Here is a 20,675-nt window from a genome sequence, read left to right on the forward strand (position 1 = left end):
TGAGTAAGGAAACAGCTTATGTTTCAGTTGTTGTATTTGCCACAAGTAACTACAATGAGTATCCGCAAATCATGTCAGAGAAACAGCAGCCACAAGTTTCTTGACCATTGGAGTAAAACTACTTCTTTAGTGTCATTTCACAGATTGCCAATTCCTCTACAGCCATCAGTTAGCTAAGGGACAGACAGATCTATCACCGCAATGGTCTGCTTCCACGACAGCAACCCACTGATGGGGCTTTGCAAACTGTTCACCTGAAGAGAAAAATCAAGCTCATTTGAATTTGCCTGAATTTCTTTCCATTCCTAAGCTGCTCACTGAAAGAACTGGTACTGAGAAACATTAATATCCCAACCCCAAAACTCTATTGCCTCAACATCCAGTATTTAGATTCTTGAGTGTTTATTTAAATAGATGGTGGCAAACTCTATGAGAGAGCATGGAAATAGAGACGCTCTCTGTGGAATGCTGAACTCAAATCCTTTCTGACATCAAACTTTTCCATAAAAGCCACTGTTGGGTTCATTTAAAACAAAGTTAAGGGGTGCCTGGGTGGCTCAGTCGGTTGAGCGTCAGACTTCAGCTCAGGTCATGATCTCATGGTTTGTGGTTTCGAGCCCCACGTCAGGCTCTGTGCTGACAGCTCAGAGCCTGGAGTCTGCTTCGGATTCTGGGTCTCCATCTCTCTCTGCTCCTCCCCTGCTCGCTCTCTATCTCTGTCTCTCAAAGATAAATAAACATGTTAAAAAATATTTTTAAAAAAAGAACAAAGTTAAATAGGTGAAAAATAAAAAGTCAGTAGAGCCCTGGACAGCTCTGAACATTTTGTGAAAGACATTGTTTTATTATTTTTAATTTTATTTAAATCCAAGTTAGTTAATATATAGTGTAATAATGGTTTCAGGAGTAAAATTGAGTGATTTATCACTTACATATAACACCCAGTGCTCATCCCAACAAGTGCCCTCCTTAATACCCATTACTCATTTAGCCCATCCCCCCACCCACCTCCCTTCCAGCAACTCTCAGTTTGTTCTCTGTATTTAAGGGCATTATTTTAAAAGATATTGCACTAGGATCTCCCACATTCTGTCCTCCAGGGCACCCATGCAGTCATAATTTTCTCACTGAGTATAACAGCAAGAAACATAGAGGATTTTCTTTCATGGCTCTTTACTATATATATAAAGAACAAGCTTCATTTAGTTAAAGACACAGAATATTGTTCTTTTTATTTTCTTAAATAGTTTGGAATATACAAGGTTGTTTTGTTTTGTTTACAGAGAGAGCATGAGCAGGGGTAGGGGCAGAGGGAGAGAGGGAGAGGGGAAGATGGGGAGAGGGGGAGAGGGGGAGAGGGGGAGGAAGAGAGAGAGAGAGAGAGAGAGAGAGAGAGAGAGAAGCTTAAGCAGGCTCCAAGCTGAGCCCCATACAGGGCTCGATCTCATGATGAGATCATGACCTGAGCTGAAAACAAGAATTGGATGCTTAACCAACTGAGCCACCCAGGCCCCCCAGAATATATAAGATTTTTAAAAGAGGAAAGTCCTGGACAAAATATGTTGCCAAATATAACATCCTTAGTACAGTTGTTTTATGATCTTCAAAAATGGACAAACTAATCTTTTCCAATTGTGAATTAAGCTGTGTTCACAAATTTGCTCATGTAAGCGATCATCAACTTTGGAATGATCTTTCTTCTGTTAAGAACACAAATAAGGATTAATTCATGTTACCTGAGGACACATACAATACTGAATTAAACTCTGAATAGATCATCTCTATCTATGCTAATCAGAAACCATAATACAAGTTAACTGGTATAATCCCCAGAACTCATTACAAAGAAGCCAACATATTTTTACACAAAAAAATTCAAAAGCATAAAAAAGGAACTTATTACTAAATATCTTAAATGTAATGCCATTTATAATCTGAGTCAATAAGCCTATTCCCAGAAAAACAGATTATTAGAAAAAGGGCAAAAATTGATGCTTTTATATAAAGTTCATATTTCCTCTGAAATCTACTGGGATATCTTAATAGGTCTTTTTTTCCTTTCTCTCAACTTTACACTTCTGGGAATTACTAAGGATTGACAATGCCATGATCAATGTTCAGATATCTTACATCTACAAAATAAGCAATGTTTCTTCTCAATTTAAGTACTGAAATTCAAATAAGAAAAAAAATCCAAATAGATGCAAAGTACGAATGTCTCTGAGGACATAAGTATGAGTCATGGGTCATAATACATTGCTCTGGTTCAATACTTAAAATGATCTACTGAAGAAAAATTAGAAAATTTATGAATTAGAATTCCTTAAAAGACCATCACTTCAGATAAAAAAAAATCTTTTGTCCTGCTGGTAACTAATTAGTATGTGAAAATATTTGAGCCTAGCTCCTTTATAAAAGAAAAGAACATGAAACACATTTGTGGAAATCCAAACCCATCATTTATTGATAGATACAAATGACTCTTGATGATGAGAGAAGAGCTCATTTCAAACACACCCATAAATTATCTGATTGTTCATCCCTAAAGTTCCATTTCCAGCCAAGAATATATGTTTAATATATATAATCCAACATTATTTAGCTTGTAAGACTTCTATTCAAATTGTCTATGATTCAAAGCAATGCTATACTCCATCTGACTGAGTAATCTTCCTTTAATAAGAGTGACTTAACCAGAATAGAATAAAAACCCAAACTCACTCCCCTCCATCTTTCCAGAGGCAATATTAAAATCTCTAAACTTCAACTGGTAAAACTTCAGTAATTTCAAGGAACTGGCAAATACCACCACTCACGTGGTAGGAGAGATGGTTTCTAGACACGGCAAGAAATAAAGGCTAAGCACATGCACAGCTTTGCTATTTTACTTCTTTGAGCTTCAGTTTCTACCCTAATGAAATCAGGACAATAAGAGCCACAGTACAGTTGTACGAAAATTAATGGCAATGCATAAAAAGCCCCTAGCATGAAGCAAGTTTTCTTCACAGAGCCCTTATTTTCTCATGTCCCATTCTTGACACTTTATTATCTATATATGCCATACAGATGCACACTTATGCACATATCTAAGTGCTAAACCTAAATGAGAAAGGAACTTATAGTTTCCGTGTAATTTACCCAAAAAGTCTAAAGCGTTCCCATAAAAGCAGTATTACCATATTACCATCGTCAGATATGCTTACAGTTAGGAAGTACCTTCCTTTAGATCAGAGGTCAGTAAATTCTATCTGTAAAAACAAGTGAATAAATATTTTAGGTTTTGCAGGCTGTACCATTTCTGTCCCAACTATATAAATCTGTCATTGGAGCAAGAAAGCAGCCACGGACAATACCTAACAAATGCATATGGCTGTATTCAAATTAAATTTTATTTACAAAAATGGCTATAGCAGACTGGATTTGGGCTGTGGGCCACAGTCACCAATCCCTGGTTTTAGATCACTCCATCCTAAGCACTCTTGAAAATTATAGGTAGTATATAGTCTGATTCAAAGCTTACACCCAAGGGTCTTTGATTTCTGCACCACCTCCATATGGCTCAATTTTTTCCCCATATGTCAAGATGAGGTCCACAGCCAGGAAACTAAACTGAATGGAGATTGAATAACAGAACTACATCTGAAATCAAATTAGATTATCTGTTGGGGCAGAGATTCCTTTCAGAAAGTTAGAATATGGAAAAGCTGGGGCGCCTGGGTGGCATAGTCGGTTAAGCATCCAACTTTGGTTCAGGTCATGATCTCACGGTTTGTGAGTTCAAGCCCTGAATCAGGCTCTGGGTTTACGGCTCTGTGCTGATGGCTCAGACTCTGGAGCCTGCTTCAGATTCTGCGTCTCCCTTTCTCTCTTTGCCCCTCCCCTGCTCTCTCTCTCTCTCTCTCTCAAAAATAAATAATTATTTAAAAAAAAAAGAATATGAAAAAGCTAAAGACACTTTCAAGGTCCTCTAAGTCTTGTTTCCAAACTTTTAAGACACAAAGGGAAATATATTTTACATTGTGAGTCAGTATATACATGCACACATGCATGCGAATATTTACATACAGAGTATGTGTAAAAAAAACACATTTTTTCAAACATTTATTATCTTTTTCTATGGATCTCTAATCCAGTGCTCTTTCTAAAAGTGAAATAAAATGAAGAGTAGTTGTATGAATCAGGGAAGTAGCTTTGGAAAAAAAAAGGCTAACAATCCTTTGTCTCAAATACATGTGAGTACATGTCCACTGTGGGAGGAGACTCAGAAGACAGTTGCAAGCAATCCAAGTTTTCTATACCTAATTTCCAAGTCTCAAAGATAAGCCTCTGTGACATAGGCAGTCCTGACAATACGGATGTGACTTTATCAAACCTCATTATGGAGCTAATGGATGATTACATGCCAAATGGCCATAGATATGATTTCACACATGAAAAGAGGTTTATTTAAATACAAACAGAATATATTAATGAAAGGCACCGCATAGTAGAAAAAAATAAAATTGCCCAGTTACAGAGCAAGAAACTATCAGAGCTAAGATCTGAACCTGGGCACTGTGGGTTCTTTACTCTTAACCCCTACACTAAATGGCTCTTCAAAATCAGGTGAGATTAGATATTTTCAGAATCATCTAATACAGCTCCCTCCCAATGGTCAAATCTTCATGACATTACTCAACAGAGAGCACATTATCTATCCCACCCATATAGATGGCATGGTAGTACTCCATTGTTAGAGAATAAACTATAGTAAACTTTGAACCACATCACACATCAAAGTCTCTCAGGTTTGAGGTCACAGATAGGAAAGGGTCGCTATTGCACCGACCTGCAAAAGCCTAGCTGATTAACTAGCAACTTTGGCAAAGAACGTATTCAAATAGCGTGATTTAAGGCTGAGAATTTGTATGTTCGTAACACTCCTATCATCCTTGCTTGCTTGACAACCTTTACTTTTCACCTTATCTCCCCCAAAGCATGTAAAAACAAGTAGCATTTCTATCTTTGAAAACGTGCAAATAAATTAAAAGCAATTTGTTCTGGCAATGTTTACAGTAGCCTTCACATTAATCTTAGTTTAGAAAACACGGTGTTTTTCCCCAGATCATTAATGTATTTACCCAAGTTTCTTTTCCTATTTTTTATCCTTTTATCTATTCCAGTAAAGCCTCATCTTTTTTGCTTAGTGTTAGATACACAATCTAGACAAACCCACTGAACAAAGTAATGGAGAGTAAATGTACTGAAAAATAAAATTCCCAACTGCAGCCATATTTACATTTCGGTAAAATTGGAAAACCACCCAAGCTCACATTTAAACATTTCTTTGCTTTGTTTTGTTTCTCATAGAGGGATTCCTGGTGGGCTCCACCTCACCCCTATCAGACACATCCTGGTTTACTTCAGCCATTGCTCCAGACTCAGCTCAAGCACGATGGGTAATAGATCATTTTTCATTTATGAAGGGAGTTCTGTGAAATGCAGAAGCCATGTAAAACAGAATTCTGTAACCCAGCCTCCCCAAGGAAGGGTAAAGATCGGCTCTGAGGCTTTGAATTTAAAGATTTACATCAGATTGGCAAAGGAATCTTAAATATACTCAAGCACATTTTTAAGAAGGTCAACAATTCAGTTTCATAAGACTTTCAAATATACTTCAAGGAAATGATAACCAACTAATTCAGGTAAGTAATTAAAATGCACCTCAAAAGTAAAAAACATTATGTTGCTCATTAATATGAAGCTCCTTTCCTATCAAAATCTTTCTAGATTTGGTGTAATGTATGTATAAGGCATACAGGCCAGTGTTCAGGTTTTTCAGTTTTAAAACACGTTCTTAAGAGCAACAAGTTATGGTTCTTCCACCATTATCTTTATTTAGAAAAAGGAATTTTGATATCAGCATTTCAATCAGTCCATAAACTACTGATACTGGAATGTATTAACCGATTTCTCTCATTCAAAGCATCATTTCTACAGTCAGTTTGGCCTCTCACCAGGACCACAGCAAACAAGCCACTCAAACAACAAACCACAAGTAAATCACTCCATGAATACTGAGTGGTGTCAGAAACCATGTTGTCAGGACTCTCTGCCCCTTCCCTCATAAAGTAACCATTCTCTGGGCTTCAACCAGAATTGTGATAAGAATGCTACCACAGTCTTTCCCAGCACCAGCTTCTGACCAAATCAGCGGCTGCAGCCTGAATCACAATAATTTCCTCTTCTCAAATTTCCTTTCTCAAGAGAGTGCACATGGTTACCATTTAGTGGAACCACCACATACAATAACGATTTCTCAGGCAACAAAAAACACTGCTACTCACAGACACTTAAGCGATACGTAAGACACTGGTCATTCTGACCTAATGGCGAGAGTCTTCATTGCGAGAATGTTGTGTGAGGTTTTACACAGGGCCTCACCAAGATTGAGGCCTGCCTGTATCTTTGTTTGCTCATCTCTATACCAACAAAAAGACAACTTGGTTTCGCTCTCCCATCTCTACTTCCACCTACTGCATAGGAATGCTGTGCCAATGAATCTTAAAAATCTCTCCACAAGATCCTACGACATTAAAGCTAAGAGCTGTACACACTAAGGTAGCACTAAGCTAGAGTTTTAGTTGGGAAAACATCTAGGTGAGATCCTTATTTTTGTTTTACACTTCCATGAAATTTTTCAGGTAATTTGACCAATAATTTGGAGGATTAAAAAAGGGAAGGTGAGAATACAATAGTATCACATCATTGGTGGGCTTTTGTGAAAAAAGAAAGTAGCTCTGTGGTAATAAATTTGGTTGTATGTCAGAAATTCATGCTACCACTGACTCTACTCCCCAGAACTCCTAAAATGTAAACTATCACAATCCAACTACTCTTACATAACAAAAATATTTTACAGATGTTGACTCTGCCTATATTAGAATTTCAGATGAAATTCAAAAATATTAAAAAGTGCTTCAATGCAAAAAAAGAGGTCTGGGCCTGGAAGAATAATTTAATAGACATAAGAAGTTAACTTTCTTTCGCTGCAAACTCAACGCAGATCAGGGGCTCCTGGTGCCTGTGACTAGTAAGTATGACATCTACAGACGGGAAATAGCCTTGTCTCATCAAATTTAGATTGGCGGAAGCATTATATCCATTTATTTAACATTCTTACTTTAATTGTCCCTCTAGTTCTTGCTCTAAAACATAATGACTGACTTTAAATCTATCTAACTGCACAGCTTACTGATAAAGGCAAACACATTTCTTCAGCATGAAACATAAAAACCTGGAAATTTCTAATTTCAAATATGAGGGGGTGAGAAGCTGGCAAATAAGATTTGAATAATAGATTAAAGGCAGTAGCAGTGTGATGAGCATTTAAAGTCTAGAATCTGCTGTTCAGTAGGACAGCTTTCCTGCCTCACTTCTCAGTTCAAATCATAGCTTTTATTTTGGAATTTTCAAATCTCTAAAAATAGATCAAATAAAAGGCATTATTACATCATGGACATCCTAGCAAATAATGAGTACAAACAAATTGCCCTTAATTAATGTTTCAGTAAACTTAAGATAAGCCTGTCATGCTCACTATCCAAGTAAAGACGAATTACAACAAAATTGTGCATTTTTTTTGTCCACATCATTTGCAAAATGTCAAAGGATTGATAATATGTAGTATTGACAGTACATGGGATAACAAAGGAGGACAAAAGGCACTTTAAGGGGACAATTTGGTTTTATTTATCAAAGTTTTTAATCACTTGCCCTTTAATTCAGCAATTAAATTTACCCTACATAACTGTCCACATATGTGCAGTCTGGAGTCCTACAAATACAACCCAGGACTACCAACACCCCCAAAATGAAAAACAAATTACCTATGGGCTTTTCAACGACACCCAAAGACAACAAGACTATCTCCAAGCCCACAGGGCCCTTACAGCAATCACGCACGCAGACAAAATCACAAACTTTGGACTAATGAACGCTAGTAAGGTATTATCGTAATTAATTCACATGAGGAACCTAAATGCTGAACATTACCAACTGGTGAAGATAAAAGCCAACTTTAACAAGCAATATAGAATTTAGCAATTATTTGGCAAATGTTTAGACAATAAAAATAACCAAAAGACATTATAGAGGTAAGGAAATGTTGAATCAACAGCACAAACGGTAAGAAGAAAGTGTCATAGGAGATTCAAGGATATAAAAGTATCCTTTCCTACCTACTAGCTCTTTGAACTAGCTATTTAAGCAGATTGGGAAAACAAACACAGGGAAACCACTTATGAGAAGTAACATTTTATGATAAACCATTCAAGATAAGAGTGATTATAGCAATAGCATTGTAAGTCGGCCAAAAATAAAATTATCTAGAAGAATGGCTTTGAGTATAACTTCCTAGTATTTTCCTGACATTTAATAACATAACTTAGCCTCTTTTCACTTATCACTTCAGCAACTTCAGACCTCATCTGAAAGTACAACCACAATGCAAAACAGACTAAGGTATAATAGAGAGCTAAACATGTCAAAAGCATTTCTGATACTTCATCTGCGAAGGACAGGTTTCTAACTGTATCAGAGAATGCATTTATGTACATGTTTCCACGTGAAATGCTTGGACCATGATTGGGAATATCTTGCTACTACTCATAACTGCATTTAATTCAAACATTTTCTAATAATCTATTAAATCTAATAAAATAAGTAGAGCAATCTGATAAAATAAAATCTATTCCTGGAAACAGCATTTTCACTTTGTGGAATATAATGCCATCAACTAGAGATATCACATGATAAACTTATTTGAGGAAATAGAAAAGGATCCTCCAACTTCAAGTACCTTCCTAAGTCCTCTTATCGCTCAATTTCAATTTTACTTTTAGTCTACAATTGAGATGTTAACCTAACTTTCATTTAGATCAATACAACGCACAAAGGAAATAGGGCTGGAGGAACTAGGGCATGAAAATCATGGTATAAAGCAAGCAATCAGCTGATATTCCTAGTAGTTGCATTTGACTAAGACTCTTTCAGGAGATACTCTATAGAATAGGTAACAACAGGAGAAAGGGCTGTTGGGTTAGATAACTTAGGTGATAGAGACCTGAAGCAATGAAAGCATCCCTTGGGGGAAAGAACAGAAGGAGAGAGGGGGTTGTGCTGAAGACCAAGAGACTGAACAGTCCAGAGGTTGGAAGGGGGGAGGGGAGGGGGAATAAGGCCCAGATGGACGAAATAGTGGATAGTGGAGTTTGTGACCTCCTCAATCTAAATGGCAAAGTCCTAATTCAAGCATAATTGGCAGACCACTCATAATACCATGAATTATGTAAAGTTAAGAATTTCTAGAACTGCCTGTATATACACAGCAGGTTTTCAGATCAGCAGGAGGCATTCAGATTCTTGCTCAACAGGTTTTAACTTACAGCTTGTTGAGGACTACCACATCTAAAAGGACATGCGTGAAGTTAGGAACCCTCTCCCTGCTGTGATCAGGTCAACAAGTAAATATCCCTCCCCAAAATGAGAATCATTCATCCGTTTATGGGATGCCACAGTCCACCTCCACCCTTCCCCTTAATAATCCATGAAAACGAATTGCTGTGTTTCATATTAGGATTTGTTTTTCATGTATTGAGGTATCTTGTAAAACAGACTTTTTTGCTGTGGAAATATTAGCAATAACATGGTCATGTTTTCAAGAAAAATTATTTCTACCAAAACATCAAGAAGCATTAAAAGTTAGTGACTGGTCACATGGCTTTGCACCAAGCTGCAGCAATGTCTACAAAATAGTCTTGAACTGGGCTATCTGTGACTTCTTTAAGACCACAAAAGCTCAGTGACATCAAGAAGCATTAAAAGTTAGTGACTGGTCACATGGCTTTGCACCAAGCTGCAGCAATGTCTACAAAATAGTCTTGAACTGGGCTATCTGTGACTTCTTTAAGACCACAAAAGCTCAGTGAGTGAAAGGCTATCAAATCTGACTCAGTGGCATTAATTACACCTCCAAGGGTGAAGCGAGAATTGTATGAGTTGAAGAATAAAATTTTATAGTACTATAAAACACTAGTCTAGAAGTCGCAAGGGAAGGGAACTGCGGGGTAAGTAATTGAAGGCAGGAGAGTTGACTTCCTGCCCAATCACTAACTTGGCTGAGCCCATAGTGGTGAAACTTTCTTCCCAGCCTTAAATTTATAATCACAGTAACAACTACAGCCTCCAAAGAAAAGCAAATGAACACACTCCTCTTCTTAAACATTTAAGATACAAAGTAAATCTCTCCAAATCCTGGGGTGCCAAGCATACCATACCTTTTCCAAATCTCAACTTTACCATAGAGAAACATTAGATCTAAACCAGTCAACATTATTGTATACACTCTACACCAGAACATACAAATAAGTGTTTTCAGAGCAAGGAAAAGATTTTTAAATTTTCCACCCCTAAAGTGAAAGCAGTTTTATTTCAATCCTACAATCAAATCTATTCTTTACATCTGAAGCTTCAACTAGATATAAGTAACAGCATTTTACAACATGTGTCATTTGGTATGCAGTTCTGTTACAATCTTTAGATGCATTAGAATTCACAAACAAAACTCAGAAAGGCTTTATGAATCTCAAAGGGGATTAATGAAAATATTTAGTCAGAATACAAAGTGCAACGCCAACAGTTATTATTAACATGCAAAAAATATTTAAGAGTTCACAGCATATCATACTACATAAACATTAGTATTTTTTAATTAAAAAATCACATATATTCTTACCAAACAAAGATAACCACTGCTAACATTTTGGTGTACGCTTCCCAACTGTTGTATTTTCTAAATGCTTATTGATAATATTTAGGAAAGCCATTCACTTTTTTTTTAATGTTTGTTTATTTTTGAGAGAGAGACAGAGACAGAGAGAGAGAGAGAGAGAGAGAGAGAGAGAGAGGGAGAGAGGGAGGGAGAGAGAGACAGACAGGCAGACAGACAGCATGAGTCGGGGAGGGGCAGGGAGAGGGAGACACAAAATCGGAAATAGGCTCCAGGCTCTGAGCTGTCAGCACAGAGCCCGATGCGGGGCTCGAACTCACCAACCGCGAGATCATGACCTGAGCCAAAGTCGGACGCTCAACCGACTGAGCCACCCAGGCACCCCGAGGCATTCACTTTTTTAAAATTTACAGTACCCAACCATTCTGCTAATGCTCTAATAATGTTACACTTGATGTTCCTGGGACTTCTAAGTATAAAGTAATGTCTAAATAATGCTACGTTTGTCCTCCTGTGCGTGTATAATTATTTAAATCCCTAGGAATTCCTTAAACAATACTAGCAGTGGTGACGGCGAACAGATGCTAATTTATTAATGCTCTTCCTATTAGCTGGAGTGTTCCTCATTGGTTAGGTTCGTAAGTCTTTCCACTCCTCTTCAGTGCTACTTGAAAAGGGATATTCCTGAGGCACAAGGCAGGAGAGTAGTGATAAAAGTGGTAACAGGGTCAGAGGAGGAAGAGAAATTGCTGTCACGTCAGCACAGGGCAACTGCAGCAGCAGGAAGCTACAGCAACCATAACGGCTGATGATCCTCAAGCGGCCACGAGGTGCCAGGCATGCTTCAAGAACTTTATGTGAAGTAATTCATGTAACCCTCACAACCACAGCAACCCAAAACGGTGGTACTAGTATTATGTTCATTTTACAGATGAAGAAACTGAGGTAAGCTTAGTGTACCTGAGGTTAAGTGATTACTTCAAGTCACACTGCTAGTAAGGCACCGATGCAGGATCCAAATCCAAGCAAAGTCGGTATTTCTGGAACTTCCTTCCAATGGATGGAAATAAGCACTTCAAAGGGACGAGTAGCATCAAACTTGAAGAGAAAGCCGACAAGCACGCCACCAGGTATTACCAAATAAAAATACAGACTAAACAAGCAGCCGCAAACTGTAGGCCAGATACCACGGTGCCCTACAAACACTGGACTGAAACAACACATTTTTGCAAACGATGGCAAATCACAAGAGTCCCCTTAGGAAAAGCAGATTTCATGCTCCAAACGCTCCCATGTAGTCAAGTAATGGCTTCCTCTTGGTTCAAGAATCTCACAAACTTCTCAAGCCAGTGAATTTTAAGGAACCGATTGGCATTGGCCGTCTTTCACTCCCTTGTCCCCGTTCCTTCTCTGGGAGAGGGGAAGGAGGCATAGTCTCATTTTAGCAGCTGTGACTCAGCTGTCTACTCTACATGCCCACACCAGGAATTTGGACATCCTTTCAGAGATGCCATTTACATGAAATTGTTGGGAGAGCAAGGATCCATGCCTCTCTCTGTTAGCATCTATTTCATGTAATAAATATTTTTAACGCAGTTTATTTCAACATGTACAACCCCTACATTTCTTCAGTAGTAGACTGCATTTAATTTACTAGAACTAGTTATTTGAAGATGGTGACTATATTTAAGCCCGCCTACATATCCCTAAAGCAGGACAAGGCAGGGACATTCTAACCTGACTCCAGATAGAGTTCAAAGCAATCCCATAAAGAAAGAGAAACACAATATCAAGGGTATCTGCCAAGTGTCTATCTGCATGGAGTGCTGCTCAGTGAGTATAAAAAGAACATTCATTTGTACCTCAAGGAAGTCTACCTTAGTATTGTTTGTTTTCTTGGTTTTAGGAAAATGCAGGGCTCCATTTGTTCTAAATGCTCATTTATTTAAAAATGAAGAAATCTGAAAATGTGAAGGGTTGCAAAAGATCCTGAAGGCATTGAGTACAATTCTCCACCCAGTATAGGAATGTCCTCTAGGGTCTCAGGACAGATGGTCTCTTTGCATCTGTTTGGATATTTTCACACCCTTTATCTTAAGGCAGGACCGCTGTGGTATCAATGGTATTCAACCATGATGGCTTTGAAATCACTTGACCAAAGGGATTGCGGTGGCAGGACACTTCTGAAAAATTTAATCTTTTCAAAGGCTACACTCTTCTGAGTGCAATGCAACCATTAGACTTGAGAACTGGAAAGGACTTTAAGGATCCTTTAAGCAAATGTAGCTTTTTGTTTAATCTAGACCACAGTCTAGGTTCAGTTAAGTAGGAAGGAGGTCTATAGGTGCACATATGTGATGCTTAACCTATAACAATCCCTGTAAAAGGATTATCCTTCCATTCTGAGCCAGCTTCTCAAAACAAAGCTCCATTTCCCTTGACATTTTCTTATTCAAACTGATACCCACTTGTAACTTTTCTCTTTCCATCTTATTTAATTCACCTTAAAAACCCTGATCCAAAAGCAAAAACAACAACAACAACAACAACAACAACAACACAAAAGGACTAATAAAGTTAAGGTCACTAAAGGAAGCAGAAACTATAGTACTGGGATTCTGGTGTCCCTTGGTCACAACTTGGATTAGCCTTTAAGAGGGACAGCATAGAGAAACATTCCATGTGATATTCCCCAAACTCTAAAGCACAAACCTATTCATAGTAAATATATTTGTAATATTAAGCAAAACAAATGCTCACAGGAAAAGGCCACATTTTCTCCAACCTTTACTATATTAAGTATCAGAACGACGAGGGACATCAAGATTTTACCGGAATCAGCTCCTTTTCTCCAGGTAAAACAAGTATCTTAGCTTCCATTTACACTAGGGACTCTCTAAGGTTAATGGACTTTCCCAGACTCAGCATATGATGAAAGAGAGCCTCTATCCCAGGGCCCTCCCTCCTGGAGTGTTTTTGGTTCCTGATTTGCACACCACCCTACAATGCTTATTTATTATTCGGCTTGCCTCCATCAGCCAATTTAGTGCTGTTGTTTTGTTTTGTTTTGTTTGTGTGTGTGTGTGTGTGTGTGTGTGTGTGTGTGTGTACACAAATGAAATTTCCTGAGAGTGGAAGATTTTTTAAAGATAGCAGATTCTGTATGTTATTAACCCAGTTTTTTTTTTCTATTTTATTTATTTACTTTTGGGACAGAGAGCACAAGCATGCGGGGCACAGTGCCCTGCAGTGAACTAGCGGGGGAGGGGCAGAGAGAGAGGGAGAGACAGAATCAGAAGCAGGCTCCAGGCTCCGAGCTGTCATCAGCTGTCCCTGCTGATGCGGGGCTTGAACTCACAGCAGTGAGATTGTGACCTGAGCTGAAGTTGGACACTCAACAGACTGAGCTACCCAAGGTGCCCTATTCACCTAATTTTTTAAAAAATGAATCAAGCACATGAAAGATTGGATTGCTTTGCCACTACTTATTTTCAAAACCTCATCTTCTGAGGGAAATTAGTTCCTTTATTGCTCTGCCCAGTTGATCTAATGCAACAGAGCCATTTCTAAGCTTTTTCAAAATGCAGTTTAGAATATTAGAAACCAAACACTTCAAGAAAAGATCATATTTTTTTTTTAAAAGAAGGAAACCTAAGTATTTTTTGTAAATCCCATATTATATGTCAGACAACGTAGGGGCTACTTTCGTCTACTATTTACAATCACTTCATTTCATTTTTTATTATTGAACTTAATATTTACAAATGTTAATGCCTATCCTTTTTCATTTAACACGAATATTTAATTTCATTTAATATTTACAAATACTGTAAGTGAACCTGTTCTCATTTTACAGTTCAGAAAACCCAAGAGGCAAAGGATTCATCGATTTTGCTCATGGCTGTTAATTGGAAAACTGAAACCTGTATCTGTCTGATAACAGAGCTTGTGCACTTTTCAATCCCCCTGAAAAACAAAAGCAGCCGGGCTCCCGATGCCATACGGTGGAATGAGGACATGGCAGGGGCTCTTTGAAAGCACACAGTCTAGATGAGGTAAGTGGGACTAACCTAATCTCACTGTTTCTCTGATAAAATGTTTCCTTTCGGCGCACTTGCTCACATGATTCAAGAGTCAGCACGACGTGGCAGAGCTATTCTCAGCATGTCACTTCCCAAACCTCCATCCCAGCAATCCCAGGATTCTCTAATGCCAAGGCTTCTGTGTGTGTGTGGGGGGGGGGGGGGGCTTTCCTTTAAGAAGTATTGTATTTAATCTTTTTTTCTCTTAAAGGTTTATTTAATCTGGGGAGAGACAGACAGACTGTGAGCAGGGGAAGGGCAGAGAGAGAAAGGCAGACACAGAATCTGAAGCAGGCTGCAGGCTCTGAGCTGTCGGCACAGAGCCCGACGCGGGGCTCAAACTCACCAACCATGAGATCGTGACCTAAGCCAAAGTCAGACACTTAACCGACTGAGCCACCCAGGCGCCCCAGGAAATAATGTATTTATTCATAAGAAAAATCTGGGGGCGGGAGCACCTTGGTGGCTCAGTCGGTTAAGTGTCCAACTCTTTGATTTCAGCTCCGGCCATAATCTCATGGTTCATGAGCTTGAACCCCCACATCAGGCTCTGCGCTGACAGTGTGGAGCCTGTTTGGGATTCTCTGACTCCCTCTCTCTCTGCCTCTCTTAAAAGTAAATAGGTAAACTTAAAAAAAAGAGAAAAGAAAAGAGAAGAAAAGAGAAGACAAGAAAAGACAAGAAAAGACAAGAAAAGACAAGAAAAGAAAGAGGGAAGAGAAGAGAAGAAAAAAGAAAAGAAAGGAAAGGAAAGGAAAGGAAAGGAAAGGAAAGAAAAGAAAAGAAAAGAAAAGAAAAGAAAAGAAAAGAAAAGAAAAGAAAAGAGAAAAGAAAAATCTGGATGAGGCATCATATAAAAACTTGTGCTTATGGAGCCCCTGGATGGCTCAGTTGGTTAAGTGTCCCACTTTGGCTCAGATCATGATCCCAGGGTTCATGAGTTCAAGCCCCACGTCAGGCTCTGTGCTGACAGCTCAGACAGACCCTGGAGCCTGCTTCAGATTCTGTGTCTCCCTCTCTCTCTACCCCTACTCCATTCACACTTTGTCTCTCTCTCTCAAAAATAAATAAAGATTAAAAAAAATGTGCTTAATGTGCAAGGCTGCAAGAAAATTGCCACAATTAAAGAAACTTTTCCTCTTAAAGAACAATGGCTTAGTATTTTAATAAGCACAAAAGAACTGTATTCGTATTTCAGCAGTGGAAAAGGTGCCATTTGAGACATATATTGAGAAGAAAAAAAACATTTTCACAAATCACTCTCACAAACCACTCTGGCAGAGATGACTCTTGAGGATAATTTCCATTTGTCAACTTCTCTTCTCTTCTGAAAGGACAGACTTGAGCTAAAGAGGAGTATCTGAAACCAAGAGGCCACAGATGAGTCTTGCAGAAGAGAATGCCATGGAAAAAACAAACCCTAATCCAGTAATGGTCACAATTACAGTTATGTTATGTCCCCATCTATAAAAGACTCTGGATGCTTATTTGCTCGATTACAGTGGCTTGTGTGAATACAGCAAGCTTCATGGCATATTGGAAGGTTTTAATAAAAATTATTGCAAATAATTGAAAATATAAGATGAAAAACTTCATTCTCATATATGATTTTTTTTGTAACTTCGTTGTACTACATTTCTGGTGGTTAAGTCTAAATATTTGAAGCCAATAATATCTTTACAGGCGACCTCAGAGCTCAATGAATCTGGTTACCAGTAAAGAATTCAATTCAACAAGCATTTATTAAAGTACTGGTAGTACCAGTAGGTAATGCACTAGATACTGGGAATACACAGACAAAAAAGTGCCTGACATAAAGGGGGTTAGAGAAATATAAGCAAATTGTAATATGAAAAATATACATCACATGTACAGCAGCAGGATAAACGATTAATAAACACTATACTCAGGTAGGTGGTGGTCAAGAAAGACTTCACAGAAAATTGACATATGAACTAAGTTCTGACGGAAGAATGAAGACCAAAGAAAACAGCTAGTACTAAAGCAGAGATGACCAAGATTGGATTAACTTTGTTTGGGGGAGGGGTGCCGGTATTAGGTTTAAGAGAGGGATGCTGAGAGAAGAGCCGGGAGAGATATACAATACTCAGTAACAACTGCATTGCATGTCTTGTCAAGTATTGTGGACTTCATGTATAAGTTAGGGACACAAGTGAAATTTATTTTAAAAAGATGACATTGGCAGTAGTATAATGAACACACTGTAGAGGGCCCACGCAAGGAAGAAAGACAATATTTAAAGAAGTGAATGCAATAATTCTGAGTGAGAACTGGTGAAGGTAACCGAGGTTTAAAACCAAGTCTGCTATTAATTAGTACAGTGGTATAGAGACATTTCCTTTTTTGCAAGTGTTAGGGGAAAATCACACAAAACTATAAATTACTAAGACTCATTTTTTTAAAGAAAATAAAAATCAGTTTATATATTCAGTATGTCTTGGCTATCCTTGAGAATTAAAATTAGAGGGGTGCTGGGTGGCTCAGTCGGTTAAGTGTCTGACTTAAACTCAGGTCATGATGTCACCATCTGTGAGTTCCAGCCCCATGTCGGGCTCTGTGCTGACAGCTCAGAGCCTGGAGCCTGATTCAGATTCTGTGTCTCCCTCTCTCTCTCTCTCTCTCTCTCTCTCTCTCTCTGCCCCTCCCTGGCTCACACTCTGTCTCTCAAAAATGAATAAATGTAAAAAAGAAAAAAAATTTTTAAAAATTAGACAAGAATGCACTGACACACAAACACATACATACGCATGCATACAGACATGCATAAAAAAAGAATAGGTAAAAAAATGTATCAGTATTTCTTTCAGAATAGTGGAACTACAAGCTTCTTTATATTTTCCAATTCCTTATTATGAATTATTTTTCTTAAAATAAAGATGTTATTTATTCTTTCCACTTTCTAAACTAGGGAGGAGAAAAACGTTTTGAAGCAAATGTGAATTTCACATCATTCAGTAGATATTTACTAAGTAAAGACAAATCATATATATTTATATATCCTGTGAAGCAGAAAATATTATTTAAAATTCATATTTTCCTCTTTTCTTAATAGTACTCTGGCATGCAAAGAAAAAATAATCCCTTTTTCCCCCTTGGGTTAATGTTTACATTTGCAGAATATGAACTAGGTAAGTTTAAGAAATGGTCCAGGATTAAAGATTTGTAATATGTGTAAGGGGTAAAAGATGATAAGAGTTAAAACAGTAAGACAATTAAGCCATTATGGTCATACATTGGAAAACAGAAAAGTTAACTCTGATTTCAAAATTGCTTTATGGATAACATAATTCTCCTTGAACCATATACAGCAATAGGCCATTAAATATCAGCACCTCCAATGAAAAGTTTATATACTATTTATACACAGAAAAAATATAACGGTTAATAATGAAAATTCAAAAAACAATAATGTTACAATGGAAAGCATGGGGGTCATTTAATAATACTAACAGGCACAGATCACATTAATACAAGAAAACTAATTTGTTGGCATTAGAGGTTCTTTCTGAATCTATCACTATTATAAATCACTCCAGCTTCATTAGCAAATATTTAATAATCAGGCCATAATGTAGACCCTTCCATCTTGATTTACTTAATGACAAGAAAAATTTCTTTAATCGTAGCAATATTTTTGTCACTTAGTCCCTCTTCCTTAATTTTCTCATTCCCAATAATACCACCATGATTCAGAGTTCACTTTTCCTCCCTGAGGAACAAACAGCATTCTACAGTGAATCTCATTCACCTGAAGTGGATGAGAAAAAAACCAGAAAGAATATGGCCCTTTTCATCGCTAATTCCCAGAGACACCCTAAGCAACTCCATTCCCATTCTTCAGTCTGGGGTAATGGACTGCTCTACTTCCAACCCATACCCACAAGATGAAAAGGAAAGTAAAAGTGGTTCAGGTGCGGGTGGGTGTGTTTTTTAATTAAGATTTCTTTTTTTTTAAATTTTTTTAACGTTTATTTATTTATGAGACAGAGAGAGACAGAGCATGAATGGGGGAGGGTCAGAGAGAGGGAGACACAGAATCTGAAACAGGCTCCAGGCTCTGAGCTGTCAGCCCAGAGCCGGACGTGGGGCTCGAACTCACGGACCGCGAGATCATGACCTGAGCCGAAGTCGGCCACTTAACCACCCAGGCGCCCGAAGATTTTTTTTTCAAATATATATAAAGGATAGATGGGATCATTTCATAAGCTACTATATCTTCTCACCAAAAATGTTAATGCATTTTACCAATACTACCTTTTATGAATTCTATTGATTATAAAGTTACAATCATTTAAAATTCATTTGGTAGTATTTCCTTAACATGGTCGTAGTTCCTTCAACTCTCCCTCCTCAAAATTCCAAATACCCCAAATACAATTTTTTTCTTTAGGAAAAAATGTGGTTTGAACCAGAGACCACAGTCCTTATTAAAGACCTTTTTGTGTGTCCTAAAGCATGCACCGCAAACTTACGTTTATGCCACTCTGTCTTGGAAAGGTGTCCTTGGGAATCAGCCTGTGTCCTCCTCAGGACAAGAACACCACTAAAAAGAAGCAACAAGCCCATACCCAAGACATATAGTAGCTTGCCAAATTTTAAATGTTGCACAATGTGTCTCTGACTTTTTCATAAAACCACCTTCTTTCCTACACCATTCTCTTTCCTTTTCCGTATTTTTAATGTCTTCTCGTGCTCACTCTAATGGTTCCCTCTAGCTCTGTATGGCACTGTTACCAATCGACACCATTCCTTCAATACACGCAATCAATTACATAAAGACTTTACCCTCTTTCCTAATGAAATTCTTATCAAAATTTTATGAAGAAATTTCCAAATGTCTATAAATAACTAGGACCCAATAATCCCAAATAAAATATAAATGGTAGCACCAGGGTTCTTTGTTGATCTTACTACATGAAGCTCAGAAAACACCTGGGGATAAAAAAAATGGGGGGCCTGGGGGGGGGGGTCATTATTTGAAACATGAGACCCACTCTATTCAATTTGTGTATTACAGATCAATGGAGGAAGAAAATGGAGGCTGAAAGGAGCAGATGTGACCTTTAGCTGACTCTTTCAAATAATGAAAAGTGAAAAACCAGAGAACTAAAATTCAGTGGGAAACCAACCAGAGAACCTCCAGAAGAATTCAATTTCTAGTAAGATTGCTGCCCTGGACACCCATCACTGGCAGTGCTGAGGAGCCAGAGCAAGACCAATTCTGGGGTGGAAAGGATCACTCACTATGTTCCTCCCAAAAAAGCTGTTAAGCAAAAATGGTGAGAGAAACATGTGTTCCTCCAAAGCCTTCCCTCTGGAAAAGAAAGCATCAAGAGCTATTCCAAAAACTGTTTCCATCCTTCCCAAGATCAACCTTTTATCCTCGTGGAAACCCACAAGGTTGGTTTAGTTAGGTACATAACAAAAAAATAATCATGCAAACATTAAACAGGTGTTAGACTTATTTTGTTGTGAGTTTTTGCCATTACATTTCTAATCTTAGTTCGTGTACCTTGCACATTGCTTAAAATATTGCTGCCTGTTCCCCCTAAAAGAGCAAAGGGAATATGTCATTGGCTATAAAATTTACAGAGAGAGAAGAGTCAACTTACACAACTGTAACAAGTTGAGAGAATATGTGAACTGACTCAATGAGGTTGAAATTCTGGGAATAGTCTTTTTGTCCTATACACGGTGAAATTAATCATTTAATATAAACACAAGTCTCTCAACTGATTTGCACAATTATGCCTGAAAGTCTTCCTAGTAAAAAGCTAAAAAGCTAAAAGGTATAGTTTTCCTTC

At 37.9% G+C, this 20,675-nt stretch overlaps 1 protein-coding gene across 13 annotated transcripts in view; it reads right to left on the reverse strand.

Annotated features, from left to right (window-relative positions):
• Positions 1-20,675, reverse strand: part of PTPRK (protein tyrosine phosphatase receptor type K) — a 561,747-nt gene that overhangs the window by 431,196 nt on the left and 109,876 nt on the right. Inside the window, exon 1 of one of the 13 annotated variants that reach the window (XM_045058019.1) lies at positions 16,121-16,172. The exons of the other annotated variants lie outside the window; for them this stretch is intronic. Within the exon in view, the coding sequence (XP_044913954.1) occupies positions 16,121-16,157 (37 nt within the window). The 5' untranslated portion in view covers positions 16,158-16,172. Of the gene's footprint in view, positions 1-16,120; positions 16,173-20,675 lie in introns of those variants that run through there. 13 annotated transcript variants of the gene reach the window in all.

Source organism: Felis catus, chromosome B2 (assembly GCF_018350175.1).
Source record: "Felis catus isolate Fca126 chromosome B2, F.catus_Fca126_mat1.0, whole genome shotgun sequence".
NCBI classification, from domain to species: domain Eukaryota; kingdom Metazoa; phylum Chordata; class Mammalia; order Carnivora; family Felidae; genus Felis; species Felis catus.